This window comes from Mixophyes fleayi, chromosome 2 (genome assembly GCF_038048845.1).
Source record: "Mixophyes fleayi isolate aMixFle1 chromosome 2, aMixFle1.hap1, whole genome shotgun sequence".
Taxonomy (NCBI): domain Eukaryota; kingdom Metazoa; phylum Chordata; class Amphibia; order Anura; family Limnodynastidae; genus Mixophyes; species Mixophyes fleayi.
The window spans coordinates 304265908-304287584 of record NC_134403.1 but is presented as its reverse complement, the minus strand read 5'-3'; the positions used below and the strand labels follow the sequence as shown (position 1 = coordinate 304287584).

The 21677-nt window shown below is 38.5% G+C and overlaps 1 protein-coding gene across 4 annotated transcripts in view; it reads right to left on the bottom strand.

Moving 5' to 3' along the window:
• DHRSX (dehydrogenase/reductase X-linked) overlaps positions 1-21677 on the bottom strand; it is a 323541-nt gene that overhangs the window by 89373 nt on the left and 212491 nt on the right. For all 4 annotated transcript variants that reach the window (XM_075196491.1, XM_075196488.1, XM_075196487.1 and 1 more), the window contains one exon: positions 9590-9691. In XM_075196491.1, coding sequence (XP_075052592.1) covers positions 9590-9691 — 102 coding nt within the window. The remainder of the gene's footprint in view (positions 1-9589; positions 9692-21677) is intronic.

Below are 21677 nucleotides of genomic sequence, written 5' to 3'. Positions count from 1 at the left end.
CAGAACAGGCTCCTCGAGACAAAAATCTGGCCAGCGTACACCAACAGGAGGTCCTACCGGGACACAAGTGTACATCAGGCACACAAGTGTGTATTCTTACAGCCCATGACAGCATAAGCAGACACGCAGGTTACTGGAAAAGTGATTCTTTTGTAAGTTCTGTCATATATAGTTGGAAGAAATGTATCTTTTCCTCAAATACCTGCAGTGCGCTGCTACCTGCATAGTGTACAGAGTACACTATACATGTGAACAATTTCACTATGAAAACTAAATAGCTCGATTACTGTAGCTTGGCTTGAGACATTTGTTTTTTAGACTAATTGTCGAAACCACGCTCAATCATGGAGTTTAATCTTTCGCTGTCTGTCTGTAACATTGCCTGCAGTTCAGTGGCCACCAAAGACAAAAGATCACCATTAGTCTTAATGTCTTCAGAGATGTCAGTAGTTCTCATATTGTTTCTGTGTGACTGATTTCCCAGCCTAAATCCCAAGATTGAGCAGCTATTCAGCAATTACAGAATTTGCTGACCATGTCTCTATTTTATTCTTTAATAGCAGTGTTTCTGTGTGTAGATTTTACATTCAGTCCAGATCGAATGAACAAATATACACCAAACAAGTCCTATAAAACTACAACTTAATAAGGTTTTAAATGAAAAAATTTCATATTTAAAATTGGAGCAGTCAATCAGCACACTGCCTGTTTTTTCATAGTAATGTGTAAGCAAACTTTTATTCCAATAAAATGACTCTCTCTGATATAGGAATACAATGATTATCATAAATGTGGTCATTCTCTAAAGGAGATGGCCAACATATTTCTCTTTTTGAACATTTCCAGTATAATTTTGTATATTTGATTGTAATTTTGGTATGCTTCATTTTTTTTTTAAAACAGAAAATTATCTACTATACCCAGGTGCTCGGTTGCTATGCCTCCCCGACCCTGGCAACTATCGGTCACCATAATTTTTTTAATCTCTGGTTGACAGGGCAGACAACGAATAGTAATAGAGTTGACTGGACGAAGCAGATAGGAGGGAATGAGACAGAAAGACTTCATAAATGTAAAATATGTAAATATGCAACTGGTAAAATAACTTAATTTCAACAAATCATATATATTTCAATTAAATACAGAAAATTACTATGGCTATCTCGCCTGTCTGTTTAGTGTAGATACATCACACTAAGTGGGAGATCTATTCAGAGCAATTTCAGTCAAGAAAGACATATAGCGCCGATGTTGAGGCTGAAAACTCTGCTCATTTTTCCTCGCACACCACAATGTCTGGTGGCATATTGTGGCTAATTGGATCTCCCTCTAAGTGACCCTCAAATGCAAGTTAATCAAGTCTTAAAATCCAGCCATATTTTACTGCACATGCACAGCGCTGTAAATGTTTTGCTGCCTACAGATGAGCGTACGTGTACATCTAAATGTATGTTATCATCTTTCATCATGTAAAGAAGGCAATGTAATGGGATACATATTTTGTCATATATGCAGTAGGCTGCTGTGAAGTAGGTTACTGTCACGGTTCAGGAATATGGATCCTAGGTTTGCCTAGATTTTCACTACTCCAGTAAGGCGCGAAGTCTAACAGAGAGATGGTTTTCACCAGGGACCGCCGCAAGGTGGTTTGGTCTTAGCTGCGTCAGATCACGGCCCTCACTAAGAGTACCAGGCAAAACCGTTTAGGGAATATACAGAAGTAGTCAGCGATAGCAGACAGCATAAGGATGAGAGATTGCGGGCAGGTAACATAAGACCGTGGATACAACTGACTGAGGAGTGGTCTGTGGACTGCAGGGTTACCACTGAAATGGTGGAGAAATCACAGAGATATTACAGTCATGAACTTCAGGTAACACAGGAGCGCTGAAACAGCTGAGAGAGTAGTCTGCAGTTAGCAACAATAGGCAGAAGGGAGCCACATCCAGCACCTAATGGAAGGTGACTAAAAGAACAAGTACCAGACATCAGGAGGAGGTGCCTTTTGAAGTTGGAGACAAAATGAGTCAACCAATAGGAGGGAAGCAGAGGAAATGAATAGACACGAAGATGGCGGTGGCCGGGACGGAGCGAGCTGTCAGCGGGGACCAGGTAAGTGCGCCGGGCATTGGGTGTGCAGCCCGACTGCCCGGCGTGTGACAGGTACTATCACTTACAAAGGTACATTACACAGTGAGAAAAGAACATAGATTACAATATAGGCACTTAGTTCTTTACATTTGGTAAAGCAGATTGTTGAAAAATCCCACCATTCCTGTGTCACCGCCTGTGGATAAAAGTAGACCATACTTGGTGTGGTGGCAATTTGAAGGAGAGGGCTTGCAGTCTATATACTAACTGAAGATAATGGTAAAAATACTGATGAGGGATAGAAAAGTTATTTCTGAGCTGATGAAATTATCTTATTATTTTCCTTATTATATAACTATAGGTTAGGACAATCCATCCTGTCAAAGGAATTTTTGGATGAAGCCAATATATATTAGCATGAAATATATATACATTGTTTTATCTTATTTTAAGTGAGATATGATCAGCAGTGGGAGAAGAGTTAATTCTAAGAACAGATGTTCTTAAACAGTATTGTTGGACAAAGGCATTCTTCATTCTCTCTTAAAACTCCCATCACAGACTTGGGACCTGTCAAAATAAGTTAATTTTCTCAGGGGGTAATATTAATGATAATTATGTTACTTGGGTCACAAACAGAATCAGAAGGAAACTGTAATGGTTGTGCACTCCTAGACACAATGAAATGTAAGTAATATGACTTAGAAGCCATTTGCTGTGGCTGTAACAGGTGTAGCAGATTAGTTCAAAGGAAAAGGAGTAAATGTATCTCAATTGTTTTTATCAGTTACCTTACATAATGTCAATCTGAATCAGAGGTGTTAAACCACTAATCAGATATAGGACATATGAAGATCTTATTATAGGAACAACTATTATATATTAATTGAGACACAAGCCTATAATCATAATAACAGTCTGATTAGCTACTAGAGTTCTAGTAAATGGTCTGCGGCAACATTATGTCATATCAAAAAATGTGAAGCCCAGATCTTTGAAATAGCTGATAAATATTACAATATTAATTGCTCTATAGTAACTATGGTCTGTATTTACATGACTACAGTTTAAATCAGATAGTTTACTGTTGATGATATTTATCTTGTGAGAAAGTATCCATTTACCCAGGATGATAAGACTGGGAGATTTGGATATATAAGCATTGTTACTGGAACGTATCTGTCTAATAATATTATTCACTTCTTCTTGACTTTTTCACATTTCTTTAGTAATTTACTATGCAGAAAAAACACACATTATTTTATCTGGAATTAATAAAGTGTGAGATTTTATATTTCATTGTTTAATATTTTTCTTTCTGTCCATGTCCAAAAGGTACCATGCATTAGGAGCTTAGGCAATTTAATACTGACTCTGAAAGTATATAGGAAATACCTAAAGGTCTGGAGCAAAACTATATGAGTAATAAGCATTGATAATCTAAAAGAGAATCCATTTCTAAGTGCTTGCCCCAATCCCAACTTACTTGCACAGACTGTTGGGTGCAGCTTACAGTTGCACTCCCGGATAGGATGAAAAGTCACCCTTTTGAAAGGGAACACAGTGTGACACAGAAAGAGACAACATCACATAATTGAGAATGCAGTATATTTGGAATTGTGTAAATATGGCTTTATTAAATTCCATTATCCCTAGAGGAGAGTGGTTGTGCTTTGGTCACTAAAGGATAGTTATAATATGTAGCGATATTAACCCTTGTATTTATCTGTCAAACAAGAAAGAATATAGTTTATCTAGCAGCAGTCCTGTTACTCTCACTTATCTCTATCAATCCGGTGGTAGTCCGTTTAACGGTGCTCGTTGTTTACACCATCAAAGAATCTGAATCATAGCACTCCGACATGTCAAAAACACAGACTTACGTGTACACAGACACACCACAGTTCCAATGTGAGAAGAACCCGACACTTGAAAATTACGTCACTTTCAACCGTGCTTGCATATTTAAAGTGGTAATGCAACGGACCCGGCGTAGGATCATGTATCGTAAGTATGAACTTATAATTATGCTTAGGGTTAGGGTTAGTAATAAAGTTCATACTTACATTACATGATCCTACATCGGGCCCGTTCCTTACTACTAAGGGATGGTCATCAGCCCAAAGTAAATTAAAAGGCTACAGTTTGTGTTGAAATCTGAAATACACATCTGTCCCTTATGGGGTTATGGGGGCATGGCAGGTTTCCTGGGTTACTCCCATGGTGTGTAACTGTAGTAGTTGCTTAGCACGCTTAGTTATACATTTCCAGCTGGGCTGCTGATCTCTTGGACGTCTGTTTTGTCTGTTCCTTTCAGCCTGGTGGTTTTTTCTTTACTGTTAATTTGAGGCTTCTTCCTACCATGCACTTTCCCTCTGCCTTTTTCTCATTATCCTTTTCTTTCTACTATTGGTTAATTTTTCTCTTTTGCCTTCTACTTCTGTTTATACCTGCCCCTGTCTCCTGCTACCTCAACCCTTGGCCCTCTGCCTTCCTTTTCCTTCTCCTCCTTGTTCCTTGCTTGTTTACAGTCTCCTTTATCCCACTCCCCATTGTGTCCAATATTTGATATTTGAATTTGGGTTTACATTACAATGGTATCATTCGAAGTTAATATTCTGTAGTATAAATGTGCCAAGCTTTATTCATTGTCAATTTTAAAGTTGTAAATCACCAGGATACAAATGAAAAAGAAAACATAAAAGTAGTGTGTACCTTTTTATAAACATTCCTTTTAGCTGTTCCTCTATGGTAAGCAATTCCACCCTCTCTTCTTACTTTCCAGATATTTTCTAAGATAACTAATTTGCTGGAGACAAATGTGTCTTTGCACAGCAGAAAATGAATGTTATCCGTAAAGGAAAATACATCTTGCTATGTTTCTTTTCTTATGATAACATCCAGGACCACATTGAACATTAATTCCCTATTAAAACATGGGGGAATGAAGATATGTATTTCTATAAAGGTGGTAAACAATGGGAATTAGTGATAATATATTGAGAGCAAGACTACGAGTAAAGACTAAGAAAATTATTATAGCTAACTAGATTAGGTGCAGCTACAGAATTACACAACAGTATGAAAAAGGACATGGAATAAAAAAAATAACCTCAAGAGTCAGTGTGGTACATCTATGGGGATATTAAGAAAAAAAAATACAATAAAATAAAATAATAAATTAAATCATCTCAGAATTCAAACTTGATATGACCGCAAATGGTAGATCCCACTCAAAAAACTGTTTTTATTTATGTATTCAATCCCGAGTGTAAACTTATAAAATCCCGAGTGTATACTTATAAAATACTTACAAAATACCTAGAATAGATGTCCATGAAACTTGAACTATTCTATATTGTTTTTGTGTTGTGAAATAAAAAGATCAAACAAACATTGTAATCCTGTAATAGCTGCCGGAGGCTTCGTGCCTGCAGGAGCATGAGAGCCGAGCTGGGCTGGCAGCGGTTGACCAGGTTCCGGTTGACGTTTCTGGTTCAGATGAGGGCCCCATTATGCTGGGTGAAAATTATATTACTTGCAATGATGTTGTTTTGTCTGCATTTTCTGACTGTTCCAGTTCTAGCGGAGTTTCTTCTGGGTCAGCCCGAATAAGCAGCTTAAGGTGTTGCGAAGGCATTCTGTAAAAAGGAGAGCGGAAAGCGCAATGGGGTACCCAGCGGAGTATTGGGGATTATGGGCAGTGAGATGGTGCACTGCACCAATACGTCCATTATTAGTGGGGTATATCTATGCGTATGGGAGAGGATCAGGAAGGGCTTGTATGTTGACATGCTCTCTTTGACAAACTAGATGAGGGCGATGGTTTCTGGGGCTAGCGCAAAGGGAGGGGGAGGTGCCAAAAGTTATAAGACCTATCACAATTGCTTGAACGGAGATTATGGTTTTGCTGCCTGTTACCTGGACACTCAGCCCAACGATTTCCTGGATGTATTTAAATGCATGCATATGATACATGACATGTACCTGTCCTCTAAATCTGGTGCGTGCTTATGATGAGGAGTTCAAGGCCATCTTAGAATGCTTTTTGATTTTTCGATGTTGAGGTTTGGCTTACGGTTTCCCAGGCAGGTAGGCTGACCGCTGACAGCTTTCCACCATGCAAGGCTTGGCAGACGCCTCCCGCAGAACGGAAAGTGCTATGATTCAACAACTCCCGCTGTTTTCAGGGGGCACCGTGTCGTTTATTTGCACTCCTGCCTGTGGTGTGGTTGCACCCATGCTGCTAAGTCCTGCAACAAGCTTGCAGTGATTATCGGAGCTGAGAGCCCCTCCGCTGGTGCTTCAGAGTAAGGCCCAAACCACTATCGATTTGGAATGCCTGTGTCAGACATGGGTTATACAGACACCACGAAGGAACAAGGCTGAATTTTTACGAGCAGGTTTTAGATTTGGCTCCCACTTACCTAGTACGGGGCCAATTCGGATGTGGTGGCTGTTAAAGTTTGTAAGCGGGTTCTTTTGGGCCAGATGGTTGGGCCGTTCATAGAGCCTCCATTTGTAGATTTGCAAAAAAAAAAGAAATAAGAAAAAAAGTGAACTCCCCAGTCAGGGTGGTGCCCAAGAGTATTATTTGATGCAGCACCTTTCCTTTCTGCCAGTGACTCAGTTAACCATGCTATCTACAAAAGTTTGTGTGAGGTAGTATATTGATCATTTGGTTTGGCACTGGAGATGGCACCGGGTTTTTTTCTTCCCTTACACCTCACTTTGGGTTTACATTTAGCCGAGGGGATTTATGTGGATTAATGCCTGTGTTTTGAAGCGGGTAACAGTTATTGGGGGTATCACGGATTACCTGGACGATTTCCTCATGGTCAGGGACTATGAGTCTGCCTCTTTTTTCCATGTTGGCACATTTTCATTCCCTCAGCATTCTCATTGCCCACAATAAGGCTGAAGGTCCTACTACCTGTTTGTCTTATGTACGCATTGAAATTGACACTACTCTGGGCCAGTGTTGGCTCCTTTCCTATAAGGTTGGTAAGCTTCAGGCCATTATTATAGAAGTACGGGAATCTGCCAAAGTGACTTTGTGGAAGGCCCATATATACGGGACAGGTTTAAGGGTTGCACCAATACATGCTCTCCTTTATTTGAGCTAAGTATCATGGCGGTAGACCCAAGGTTGCATTGGTTGTTTGCGCGGTGCACATGACTTTTTGTACGGCCAGGATGATGTGTCTAAGAGTTTTGTCATCACTCTTCACTAAGGCTTTGAAAGGGTGGTTGCGCATGCTTCCTGTCCAACGAATCAGAGAAGACTTTTTAGCCCTGCTCTGCTGGAGTCAATGCGGAAGGTTGTTGAAGATGTTACTAATGATTGTTTTGAGAGTTTCTTCTTTTGCACTGCGTTTGTTATGCTGTTTTGTTGGTGCTTTTAGGGTTAGCGAACTTATTGCTCCTCCAAGTTGGCCCCATCCTCTGGAATGCTTGCCAAACACGTGGTTATTTCCAACTCCTCTGTCCCGTTCAGTGATCTAAGACGGACCCGTTGGGCAAGAACAGGTGGGTTACCCTCTCTCCTCACATGGATGTTTGGATTTGCCCTGTAACTATTGTACGGGATTATGCCCGGGCCCGACGACAGGGAGGGGGGTTCATGATTGGTACCCCCCTTTCTAAGTACCAGTTCTCTGTTATTCTCAAACGAACATTGTAGTGGCTGCGGTTGATTCATCAGTGTTTTGCCATGCATTCCTTTAGGATCTGTTCAAAATATTCAATAGTTGGGATGATGGAAATCTCATGCATATAAACGCTATGTGTGGCTTTCTCTGCCATCCTGATTACATTGTTTACTGCTATTCTCTCTCCTCTTTCTGGCTTCTGGTGACACAGGGCTTCGGTCCCTTGTTGCGCTTGGAAGCAAGGGTGCAAAGAGATATTACCTAATTTATTTTGATTGGTTATTGGCTTCTGAGAATTTTTATGGTTTTACCTTTGTCTGTGTTACCTGTTCTTCTCTCTGGCTGTTTTTCTCTTTCTGAATTATTGTTCTCTCTTTATCTTATGCCCTCTTGTTCTGCTCTCTGGCCGCTTGAGTAGATTGTTCCCGCTTGTGTTCCATGCCCCTCTTTGTTGTTGGGTTAGCCATCTGCTCTAATTCTCAGGTTGTGACATTTGGGCTATTTCTCCTGCATAACAGGTCATCAGAGGCAACTGGATATCTGGGTGATTGCCCATTCCTTTGTGCAATGGGCTGCTTTTCATCTGTTAGCAAAAGACACTTCTTATTTTCCTGGGCCGGTGGTTGTTGCCTGGTTGGGGTAGAGGGGTCTGCATTGGTCTGGGTGGTGGGCTCTCTTTTGTAAGGAAGTGGCTAGGGTAGGTGCTCCTCAATGTCTTGTCATTCATTTGGGAAGTGACTATTTTTGCCCATCAATTGTCTGTTTTGAGGATTAAAGTGGATCTGGCCACTGTGGTGACCAGGCGGCCTCATCTTGTTATCTGCTGGTCTGATATTATTCTTAGAGAGGTTTGGAGGATTTTTTTCTGATGGTAGAGTGGTACAAAAGATGTAGAGAATGGTGAATACAGTTATTTCCCGATTTAAGTGGTTCATAGGTGGTATATGGATTGAGCACATTTTTGCTTTCCACATCTTTATCGGTCGATGGTGTGCACTTGATGGAGTAGGATCTAGACATTTTCACTGAGTGCATTTATGAGAGTTTTAGGAGGTTTTTTAAGGTCTGTATGGTGACAGACCTTGCTCCTTTATGGCACCTGGCATAACCTGAAAGCATTAGGAGCCACAGTCCAATACTTGATGGATGCACGGTTACTTAGCTGAAGAGTCCGCATCCCTTGCTAGCGTCAGGCTTTGGTTTCGATGACAGGCACTGCCCATGGGGGTGAGATTGTTGGTTGTGTTCCATCAGCCTAGAGGGGATGTTAGTCCTCTAAGGCTTGGGGTTTATGGATACCCAGTTGTTGTAAGGGTGCGCCCTTATGAGGACAATATTACCCAGTTGATTTATATCAAGAGGGGAGGTGACCCTCATTATGATTTGATGGGAATCTAAGGGTTCTAACTAAGCTGCCTATGCTTTTCTCCTCCACCATATGTTTTCTCATGCTAATACATTTGACCTTTTATTCTATCAAACTCTGGTGTCTGTGTCTATTATTGAATTAAAAGGTTTAAGTAAAGGTTTCGGAGAGTCATGTCATGGTTGAAACTCAACCAGTTTATTAACTTTCTCCCATAAGAAAGATGTACATCCAGCATAACAATGAGATTCAAATTTAGGAAGCTTTAAATCCTAACCAAGAGCCTGACAAACATCTTTCTGTTAATAAATAACAGCTTGTAGCAATTATACTAAATGTGAGTTTTACAGATCTAAATATTCATTCATAGACCCATTGAACAGTTCAGCACGTCTGTATTATTAAACATATTGTGGTATGATTTCATTCACATATGCCTAAAAATATTTCAAATAAAATATAAAATAACTGAAATACTCACCGTTGTTTACCAATACACAGAGGTCAAGGTTTTTTGCTTTGAAATTCTGTACGCAATTCCGGATGGACTTCATTGAAGCCAAATCACAGAATAAAAATTCCACTGGGAAAGAAAGAAACAGCAGCATAAATACATTTCAAAGGCTTCTGAGAAGTAGTACACTTTCCGCTCCATTTTACTTTATAAGATTGGGATTAATCAGACACTTTTGGCAGATGAAAAGGAGCAATTGGAAGTAACAGTCTGTCCAAATATTTAGGGCAAGCAATTTAATTTCAAGCCAGCACTGTTTTAGGTAAAAAAAAAAAAGCTATACATTAAATCCAGATATATTTTGTGAATTTTAATGTGTATTTGTTGCTTACGCACATTGGAACAGCCATGTTGGTGGCTAAACCAATATTCATTGTGTAGCAAGATTATTGTAATGAGATAACTAGAAAATAAAATCATCAGCAGTGTCCTCCCTACCATTTGTTTTAATGTCTGCATTTTTTTTCTCGACCTTTTATGCCACTGTTTAATACATGTCCTATTTTTCCCACTATCCGGTGCCGCGGAGCACTGTGGTACAAATCAATGACAATAATAATATTAACAATAAATGAGTGGAGATGGCATATTTCAAGGCTATTTCTTGGAGATTTTCATTCAGAACAAGTAGCCTACAGATCTCATACTTAAAATAGGACTCATTTCGCACCTACAGTGGACAGACCATCCTGATGCACCAGTGCAAAACCAAGACTGTCAATATCTGATGGAATACAGCTAGCCCACCTACGCAAAGCTTCAACCTTCTAATTTCCTCTCACTTCATAAAGTTTCTGGAGGCCATTCATGCAGAGCAAAACTTACATGACACAGTGTATAAGAGTTTTGTTATTTGTATGGGTCAATACAGTTTTAAATGAAAGACTAACATTTTTAAAGTGAACATATCATCACTAAGCATAGCCTTCTGCCACCTTTTCATGAATTTAAACTGCTTACATTTTCTCATAATGCTCCTCACTTATGTTTCAAATAACTCCTGATAGTAAATACATTGTTGGCAATCTTTATTTAAATGCATAGATATAATACAAAAGTAAAATATACAGTGCATGTATGTGTACACATATATGTGTAAACACACACACACACACATTGATCAGTCACAACATTACAACCACTGACAAGTAAAGTGAATAACATTGATTATCTCATTACAATGGCAACTGTTAAAGAATGGGATTAATTAGGCAGCAAGTAACTATTCGGTTATTGAAGTTGATGTGTTGGAAGCAGGAAAAATTGGCAAGCGCAAGGATCTGGGCGACTTTGACAAGGGCCAAATTGTAATGGCTAGACAACTGGGTTAGAGCATCTCCAAAATGGCAGGTCTTCTGGGGTGTTGCTGGTATGCAGTGGTTAGCACCTACCAAAACTGGCGCAAGGAAGGACAACTGGTGAACCAGTGACAGGGTCATGTGCACTTAAGGCTCATTGAACATGTGGGGAGTGAAGGCTAGCCCATCTGGTACAATCCCACTGTTCAGAGCTACTGTAAAAGTAATGCTGGCTATAATAGAAAGATGTCAGAACACGCAGCACAGGGTTGATGATAATTTTTTGTGATGCAGAAAACTTAGAATGAGAATGTCCATTTACTGTAGTAATCTAAACACATATTGAACCCACAATGTACAAATTAAACATATCTTAATTAAAGTAAAAAAAAAAAGGCTTATCTGGACAAAGACCTTCCTTCATGCAGAGTATGATGCTTATGTGGCAATATTGGCACTATACCTATATTATCTATATATCGATATATGTATGTGTATCTATATCTATATATATATCTATATCTATATACGCATACACACACACACACATATATATATATATATATATATATATATATATATATAGATATATATAGATATATATAGATATACAGACACACGCCACACAGCAGTGGTATTAGATGTCTAGCTCAAAATATTTACTGCATTCAATGACTTCTAAGCAATATATCATATACTATATGGTTATAACAAAAGAAAAAATAGAGATTTATTATTCTGTAGCTTTTGTACTATAATTCACATTCACAAAGCATATGCTGTTATTTTGTGTGTGAACGGAAATTAAATTGATAACCTTAGATGTGTTTGGAAGTTACAAATTAAATAAATTCAGTACATTTTAGGGAAAAACATGGAGACGTGCAAAAAGCATAAATAAGTCAAATTAAATTCTATTATTTAAGCATTTTGTTTCAGTTTTGCGGAACTGCAAAGCTAAATTCGAAATTATATATCTTGTTAGAAAAGTAAAATTGAAGGTCTAACCTGTAAGCAGTATAACTGAATTTGTATACGGATGCTTATAACATATAGTAACATGAAAGAACAATAGGTTTGGATTACTACATATAGTACTTTAATAGTACACTTTAATAGTGGTAACCTCAGCAACTAACCAGTTGTTTAGTTGGATAACTGTTAGTCAGCTGAGACACCCAATCACAATACAACAAAAGAGGCTATGTGCCAGCAAATGCACAGTGATTATGGGGTTTATTTATGAATCATATATCCCAAAAATAATCAGGAAACGCATAATTATGGCAATTTTGATTCTAAGGATAATTTATCATCAACTGTCTGTTATGAGCCGCAGTGATATCTTCATCCTCCTAGAACTCGGTCACCTAATCTGGATGGACGTCAGGAATCTGTGATCGAAAAAATTCTCAATTCTAAAAAGGTCCAAGGCCATGTCCATTTTCTAGTTCAATGGAAAATCGTGGTTTGGAGGAACGGTCCTGGGTTCCACGGAAACGCCTTCATGCTGGCAAACTTATCAGGAGGTTTTTCAAACAATTTCCTAGGAAACCAGGGTGTCGGGGTTCCTTAGCCCCTCCTCAAGGCGGGGGGACTGTTATGAGCCACGGCGGCCGCAGTCACCATTGCGACTCACTCCCCTCTGTCCCTGACATCCCGTCCGTCTCCATGGCGACTGGGATGTCACTTCCGTTTTTCGGCCCTACCGTTGCTAGGGGAAACAGCTGGACGCCGATCTGTCAGATTATCGTGCCCCGGCAATACAGGGCAGCCGGGCGTGTGCGCTGGGACTTCTGTTAAGCCTGTGGGCTAATTAAGAATAATTACATTTATTAGGCCACACTTGGGGGGCTTATTATGTCATGAAGTTACCTGTCCCTGATTGGCTGTCTTGAGAATTTAAGGCAGGGAGGGCTTGGCCTCCCTGCCGGTTATAGCGTGGATACTGTCTGTTGCTGACCTGCTCCTGTCTTGTTCCTGTTTGTCCAAGTGTTCCTGTGGATACTCTGCCCCTCTGCTATTGGACCTCCTGTTGTGACCCTTAGCACTGTTTCTGAACTCTGCTTTTGTGCTGGTGACCCTGACCTTTTGGGGTGTTATTTGACTACCCTGTTTGCTTCGGACCCCTGACCTCAGCTTACATCTGACCATCTGTTACCATCTGTACAGCCTCCTCTGGCCCTGCCACTGCAGTGTTGTTAATAAACTTGCACTACGTCTAGAGTTAAGTCCTGGGGGCATCCGAGTACCTGTGAGTGCATAAAGCTCTACGGGAAAGGCGGCTGCTATAGGTGAAGACCTCTTCCACAAGTTCTGCAAGGTTATTATCAGACCGGCAGCCTAACACTGCCTAATCAAAGAAAGGCTGAACTCTGCCATCTACATAGTCCTGCATGGGAACGGCGTTTTCATGCAATTTATCAAGCTTCGAAAAGCTAACTATTTTTTTAAACTGTTTACTGGTGTCCAGCAATTCACTATGTTAAAGAGTAACTGCATATGGCCAAACTTTGATCAGTGCATGCACAGATGAAATACTAAGTAAAGGAAGCATTTTGCAGCTAAGGTAAGCGAGCTGGGGAAGACAACACTGCCATTTATTGGAGATGCTGTCCAGGCTGAGCATTTTTGATAAATTACTCTCTAAAAAAGTTCGTAAGACTGCGATATGTGGCAATAAGAAATTAAACTTAAATAGGAAAAAATGCAGAGATTGTTAATAGGCCCCTATGACGGACAATTATCATTATTATGAATATCAAATTTTTGGTCAGCAGGACTCATGGGATGAGCACACAAACTCCAAATAATAATATTGGGTAATATTCTAGTTGGAATCGAACCCATGGCCCCATCGCTGTGATGACAATGCTAACTCATCAGGGAAACAAAGAAGTCTGTTGCACAGACCAAACTTGAGTATACAGCAGGAACTTTTAAATGAGAATTACTTTCAAACAATATTGTATTTAAGAAAAATGATTTGGCTAAAATGTAAACAATTCGCTAAAACTTTATTTAGGTAGTCTAGCTGTGGCAAGTTGAAATTTGTACAAGTTAAGTTTTATTTCCTCCTTTTCCTTTATTAGCTGCAAATAACATTATGTTCGTACAACTACCCAATTTAACAGATTAAATTAATGTCTCAATTTCTCATGTTGGTAAAGATGGTCTATGATATTAAAGTCACTGTTACAATTGCTGTAATCATTAATTCCTCAATTTATGATACAATAACCTCATTTTAAGCTTCAAAGACAGAGATCAAAGCAATTAAGAAAGTTAAATCCTTCCTTCAAACAAAAAATGCAAACTATATGTACTAAATTGACCTACCTCAAAGTCAGGCTATGTTTACAGTCATGTAGGCTTCAATTCTACTCCCAAACATACTGTAAAGCCCTCCCCTTACAGGCCTCCCTTGCACCAGCCTCTTTCCTCTTCAGTCCATTTGCAATGCTGCAGCCTGTCTAATCTTCCTATCAGTCTAGATCTGCTTCCCCACTCTGCACTGACTCCCCCTCCATTACAGAATTCTTTTCAAGCACCTCACCCTCAACTGCAAAGACCTTTCAAACTAATCTGCTTCTTATGTCTCCAACCTCATCTCCGTTCATACGCCTTCCCACCCTCTATGCTCTCCAATAACCTCTGCCTTACCATCTATCAGGTTACCACATCTCACTCCTGCATTCAAGAATTCTTCTTTGCTACTCCCATCCCTGGAACAAACTTCCTCGTTCTACCAGGCTATCATTCTACACTAGGTTGGAAATCTTCAAGAGATCCTTTAAAACCCACTTGTTTAGGAAAGCCTACCCTTTCTCTGTCTAACATCTCCCTTGCCCTTCCCTTCCCCTTGACCCTTATTCACTATGGTGGTATACCTCACACTCATTCTTCCTCCGCCCCTTATACTACCTACTCTTGTTCATCTTTCCTTTCAGACTTTTAGTTCCCTTACCCTGACTCCCCTCTTTGTGTATCCTGTCAGTTTGCCCTTCCCTTTAGATGACAAGCTCCCGAAAGCAGGGCCCTCTAATTATCGTATCCTCCTCCTGTTACCTCTACCTTTGACTCCCCAGCCTCACTTTTCCATCTCTATACTTGGTCCCTGCCATTGGTTCTCCTCTTCTCTTTTGCCTTTGAATCTCCATCACTGCTCTAAACCTGTTAGTCCACCCTTAAAGCTGGACACAGGTTCAGCTTGCTTTAGTTCACTCCCCACCTTTACTACTTACCTTTCCTAGCTTCTACGTTTTCTAGAATTCACTTATAACTATTTGCTCTATGCACCTGTTCTCAAGTGAGTTGGTTTAAATTGCACTTTATTTTTGTACTGCTCTGTATGCTGTCTCTGTTATACAATATAAATAAAAATATATTATTAAATAATAATAATAATAATAATAATAAATAATAATAATACCCATATTAAGCCAGAAATGCCCGATCTGCACAGCTCTTTTCATAACAATGGTGCACTTCTCCCTACAGATACCAATAGACCCATACGTTCCCCATAAAAACAGGTGCACTTGCTTAAAAATAAGACCATATCTGCTGTATTTTATTGTATTATAGTAAATGATCTTATGGGGGGAATTCAATTCACAAGCAAGGCACTTCACACAGAAATTAATATTTCTGATAATATTAATATTCTTATTATCTGCATATTACATTACGGTGCTATCCACTTTTCATGCAGCATACATTCAAAATGCATTCATATTCACTGAATGAATGTGCTATAATGGTTTTCTGTTTTTCAATTAATTTTCTGACAAATGCACCCCACATGCATAATAACATAATTATATTACTTTTGTAAACCATTGCATTTATTTTTAATTACATAATATTTTTAGACATGATCCCCTGTATAGTGGGTAATTTATCTTCAGATATGCCAAAATAAATCACTGTAAGGGCAAGCGTGTAATAAACTGTATGTTTCAGGTTTGTTGCAAAAGAGAAAGTGACACATGAAAACATTCATACTGTATATATACATTTTATTATTGTCACAGAGGGAGGGAATATATTAGTGTCCAAAGTGACTATGCATGTTATTACTGAGTGGAATCTCCACAAAATGCTTCTGACTGGAAAATGACCAAAACATACCGTCATCCTCATGTAATTTATTTATTTTTAACCCACTTTTTATCTGCTCTCTGAAGTAGAAAGTATATATTTTAAGTCTACATCACACAAAGACAAAATCCATGTCAGTGGATATATATATATATATATATATATATATATATATATATATATATATATATAATATAAATGTCTAGTGGCGTGTGTTAGTCTGTCTGTGTGTGTGTGGAAAAAATAAAACCAAGCTGCAGCGCCACCTGCTGGGCGGAGTTATACACTTACCTACTAAATTCTTAGTGTGTGTGGAAAAAAAATTTCAGAAAGGGCTGAAATTTGGTATACTAAGATGTTTTTAATTTGTTAATTTAATTTGTTAATTGTTAAAAGTGTTTATAAAGATTTAAAAAATATATATATATATTTCTTGAAGGAGAAGTGACAGTTGGGAGTGGTTGGTGGTTGCCGGGGGTGACAGAGTGAGAGGAGTGTGATACTCAGGACCGCTGAGAGAGATCCCTGTGTCTGGATAGACATCTGGATAGATGTGGCGATGAAAATGAAGGATGAGGTGATGGAGAAGAATGATGAGGTGGTGACATGTGGACAAAACCACGTTAAAAAAGGGCGCTTACGTCGGGAAGTAACGCTCTTCCCCTGAGGAGGCCTGGGCTATGGCCCAAATGCATGACATATATATATAAAAATAGAAGATTGTGTAGGCTTGCTATTTTTCTGAATGGTGGATCGATTAATCTTCAGGCCATAAGACATACACTGTTGAAAAATATACTAGTCGACCCCTGGAAAGACATGTGGAAGTCAGCTCTGGTTTAATCTCTAGAAAGCAGGAGAAGACATTGGAAGGGACGGGAAGGCATGTGACCCCTTTGCCACTGTTTTAATGTAGTAATAATAATAGCTGGTTCCGAGAAATGGGCAGGGTTTATTTTGTTGATATGATAAGTATGTTGAACAGTTCCTGTGCCAGCTATAAACAGTAAAAATATAAAACTCAAAAGACTGGACAGGGGGCACTTACCCTTGTGTCCCATAGATTGTAAGCTTACGAGCAGGGCCCTCTTACCTCTCTATATGTATTACCCAGTATTGTTTTATTACTGTTTATTACCAATTGTAAAACACTACGGAATATGCTGGCGCTATATAAATAAATGTTAATGATGATTTGTCAGCTTTCCCTTGCTTTCTAATGATTACATCCCAGCAAAGCAAATCTGAATTGGATGCCTTTCTTATAACAGTAATGGACTTATTTACAATAAAACAAATATATACCAACTTGATTTTCCATCATTTTGGTACAAAACTAATTTCACCTATTTATCAAAGCTGTACACGATCATCATCAAAGGAGAACCGTATTTACAGGAATAGGTTGCACCAGCTCCCACTACTATTACCAGAAATCCTGCACTACTATTACCTTCATGATCTCCATTGCCTCAGACTAATGGTCTGTAGATTTGAACCTTGTGTACAGGTCTGTTTTTACCGTTTGTTATATTGCATCACTACCACTAGTGTACACATATTGTTAGTTCAAAATGTTTTATAGAGGCCACCAGCTATGGGTGTCTATACCTCTGACTAAGCAATATCAGTGCTGTAATTTGTTACAGACAGAAACAATGAGGTGAATAAGAAACAACAGCAAAATGAAGTGAGGAAAAGTAGAAAGAGGGTTTAGAGAAGGGGATGGGAATGAGAGAGGTTGGAGGCATGAGAAGTGTGGATGGTATTCCAGTAAAATGAAAGGAGGATATAGTGATGGATGGCACTATAGTACAGTCATGGCCAAAAGTTTTGAGAATGACACAAATATTATTTTTCACAAAGTCTGCTGCCTCAGATTTTATGATGACAATTTGCATATACTCTAGAATGTCAAATAGTATTCAGATGAATTGCAATTAACTTCAGTCCCACTTTGACATGACAATGAACTTTATCCCAAATAAAACATTTGCACTGCATTTCAGTCCTGCCACAAAAGGACCAGCTGGCATCAGGTAAGTGATTCTCTTGTTAACACAAGTGAGAGTTTTGATGAGGACAAGGCTAGAGATCACTATATAATGCTGATTGAGTTAGAATAACAGACTGGAAGCTTTAAAAGGAGAGTGGTGCTTGAAATCATTGTTGAAATCATGAATAAAGAATGTTGAAATCATGAATAAAGAATGGTACCAAAACATCCTCCAAGAGCAGCTTCTCCCAACCATCCAGGAACAGTTTGGTGATGAACAATGCCTTTTCCAGCATGATGGAGCACCTTGCCATAAGGCAAAAGTGGTAACTAAGTGGCTCGGGATTCAAAACATTGAAATTTTGGGTCCATGGCTTGGAAACTCCCCAGACCTTAATCCCATTGAGAACTTTGGTCAATTCTCAAGAGACGGGTGGACAAGCAAAAACACATTCTGACGAACTACAAGCATTGAATGGGCGACCATCAAGTCAGTATGTGACCCAGAAGTTGATTCACAGCATGCCAGGGCGAATTACAGAGGTCTTCAAAAAGAAGGGTCAACACTGCAAATATTGACTCTTTCTGCAAACTTAATGTAATTGTCAATAAAAGCCTTTGACACTTATGAAATGCTTGTAATTTTACTTAAGTATACCATAGCAACATTTGACAAAAAGGTCTAAAAACACTGAAGCAGCAAACTTTGTGAAAACCAATACTTGTGTCATTCTCAAAACTTTTGGCCATGACTGTAGGAATAGGGCAGGACCTAGGTAAGACAGTGGCAGAAGAACCAGTCATAGATGGAGTCACATAGATACACAGGGACTAATTCAGAGGGGAACACAAGTGGAACTTACAACTGAAAAAAATTACACACAACTGTATGTGTATGTATGCCATATTCAGAGTTGAGGATGTGTCCAGATCTGCTTGACAAGAGGCACAATCCTCAGACACTTATGTCCAACTTGTGAATAAGTAGAAAAACGTTTTATTTTATAGGTTATGAACACAATTGTTATAAAGCATTATTTAAACCAGAATAACCAACCTACTATCGCAGGAACAACTTCCTGATGTGCATACAAATAAATATTTTAAATTAATCTATGCATCAACACGCTCTGAAAATCCTAATCTATGTCTGTGCAACTAATAAAGTCTCAATAATTATCTACTATACATTGGCAAACCTCTCATTACGAGCGACTTGCTAGTTTGGGTGTTCATCATCATCATCTTACACCTGCCCATGAACACCCACAAACAAAACCGCTTTTTCAGCCATATTATACAACTATGTCCAAGTCTGAATCCATACACAATTACTCGAACGTGCGTTCAAGAGTTAAATGTGCCAAAAGTAGCAGGTCCGAATAGCTGTAGTTGCACATGTTCACTTTCTGAGCAGTGCAAAAAAATGCAAAGATACGCTATGCAAAACCGTGTACATTTTACTCTGAATCATAACCAAAAATATGTAAGTCCAGATTGGGACTATGACACCAGGAGGTGTTACTAGACAGCCAAGCTTAAAAAGACCAAAGTACCATTCAGTATAAATTAGAGCACCAAATGTCAGTAAGCTAATTAGGAGCACTTTAAACTAGAAAACAGAAAGCAGATGGTAATCCTTTATCTAGCAGTACAGTTCTGTGGCAAGCAATTTTGGCCTTTCTACATATCAGTTATTAAGAAGCTATTGGTCTAAGTAATTAAAATATATTGGCAATTTGCTAATTAGGGAAGTATTAGCATTTTTATACTACAAAGATATCCCTATACTAAATATCTCAACTTAACAAATCAATTATAATGTCTTTATAGCTGCCAGTTGGAATGGAAATAACTTTGTCACTTTATAATTACAAGAATGTAATTCATAATGTTATTAGAATCTGTCATTAATACTTAATGACTAAATTAATCATATAAACTTTAAGCGAAAGGGATTTAATTCACTTTTTCAAACTGCTGACCATTCCAAGAACATGTAAATATTTTTAAATTACTACATTCTTTCTTATCCACTATTTGTGTAATTTAATATGTACCCAAAGTAATGGATTATATTTATTATTGGTAGATATTCTGACATATATTTTGCAGCTTCACTAAAATGCCTGGGTAGATTTGGCCAAATTAGATGAAATAAGGTAATTGGTCTCGCACCCCCCCCCCCCCCCCCCAACCCGACTAGAAAAAAAATCCCCCCAACAACCCTAGCCGATAGGTGTTGAGATAATAAAATGCTTAAAGATAAATATCAGCAATTTTGCTATTGCTAGACAGACTTTCATTGTACTCTCTGTATTGCTTTAAACAGAAAAGAATGGGAGGATTTGGGTAAATAAATAATTTGTTTGTGAAAATAAAATAAAACAATATTAAGATCTAAGTGTACATTTCTGTTTATGCACTATATATACATAGAAGAGAAAAAATAACAAAATATGTAATAGATTTTGTATAATTATAACAATATATTATTTAGATATATTTTAATTATTGTGAGACTATATTTAAACTGAGATATAAGACAGTGTCAAGTAAACAGCAGCTATCACCTCTTGTCTTACTTATGCATATATATATATATATATATATATATATATATATATATATATATATATATAAAAGCAAGCAGACAGGGGAGCAGGAATGAGGATTTGAAGAGCTGCACAAGCTGAATACTTGTTGATTACGGACTACAACTGCTGTTCGAGTCATTTTAATGTATGCTGTTTTACAAGAGCTCTTCTGGTACGTGTACAAGATGTCTTTTAACTATTAAAGTATGATAATGCACTATGGAAGCACCCCTGTCTGCTTGATTTTTTAGATGCCTTGTATGTTGTATGCCCGTGGAGATCGGGTAAAAGAGGGGAAGACGCGCGGTCTACATGCAGCTAGTGCTACAAGGATTCTAGCCATATATGTAGATTGACCTGGCTGGACTGATACTCAATCTATATTCAAAGACTATTTTGAACTGTCTTTTGGCGCACTGTATAATTGTACTTCATATATATATATATATATATATATATATATATATATATATATATATATATATCTTAGTGGTTAGCACTTCTGCCTCACAGCACTGGGGTCATGAGTTCGATTCCCGACCATAGCCTTTTTTGTGTAGAGTTTGTATGTTCTCCCCGTGTTTGTGTTTGTTTCCTCCCACACTCCAATAACATACTGGTAGGTTAATTGACTGCTATTAAATTGCCCGTAGTCTGTCTCAGTCTGTGTGTGAGTGTATGTTAGGGGGTTTAGATTGTAAGCCCTAATGGGACTGATGTGAATGAGTTCTCTGTAAAGTGCTGCGAAATTAGTGGCGCTGTATAATTAAATAGATGATACTGGTGCCGGGTTCTTCATTCATTGCAATTGTTGGACATCGCTTTTTAAAACAGTCGTTATTATAAGTGCGTCGGGAATAACAGGTTTGTTCTCAATATGCTGGGGTAAATTTTGTCGGATTGTTCAGCATTGATATGCTGAATACCACCGAAATACATACATACATACATACAACATCTTCTTGCCCCTAGATTTTATCTCGGTATTAATATACTCTATGTGAACAGGACAAGTGACTTTCATTTTTCATTAATTTACATGGGAGAAAAAAAAATGATTA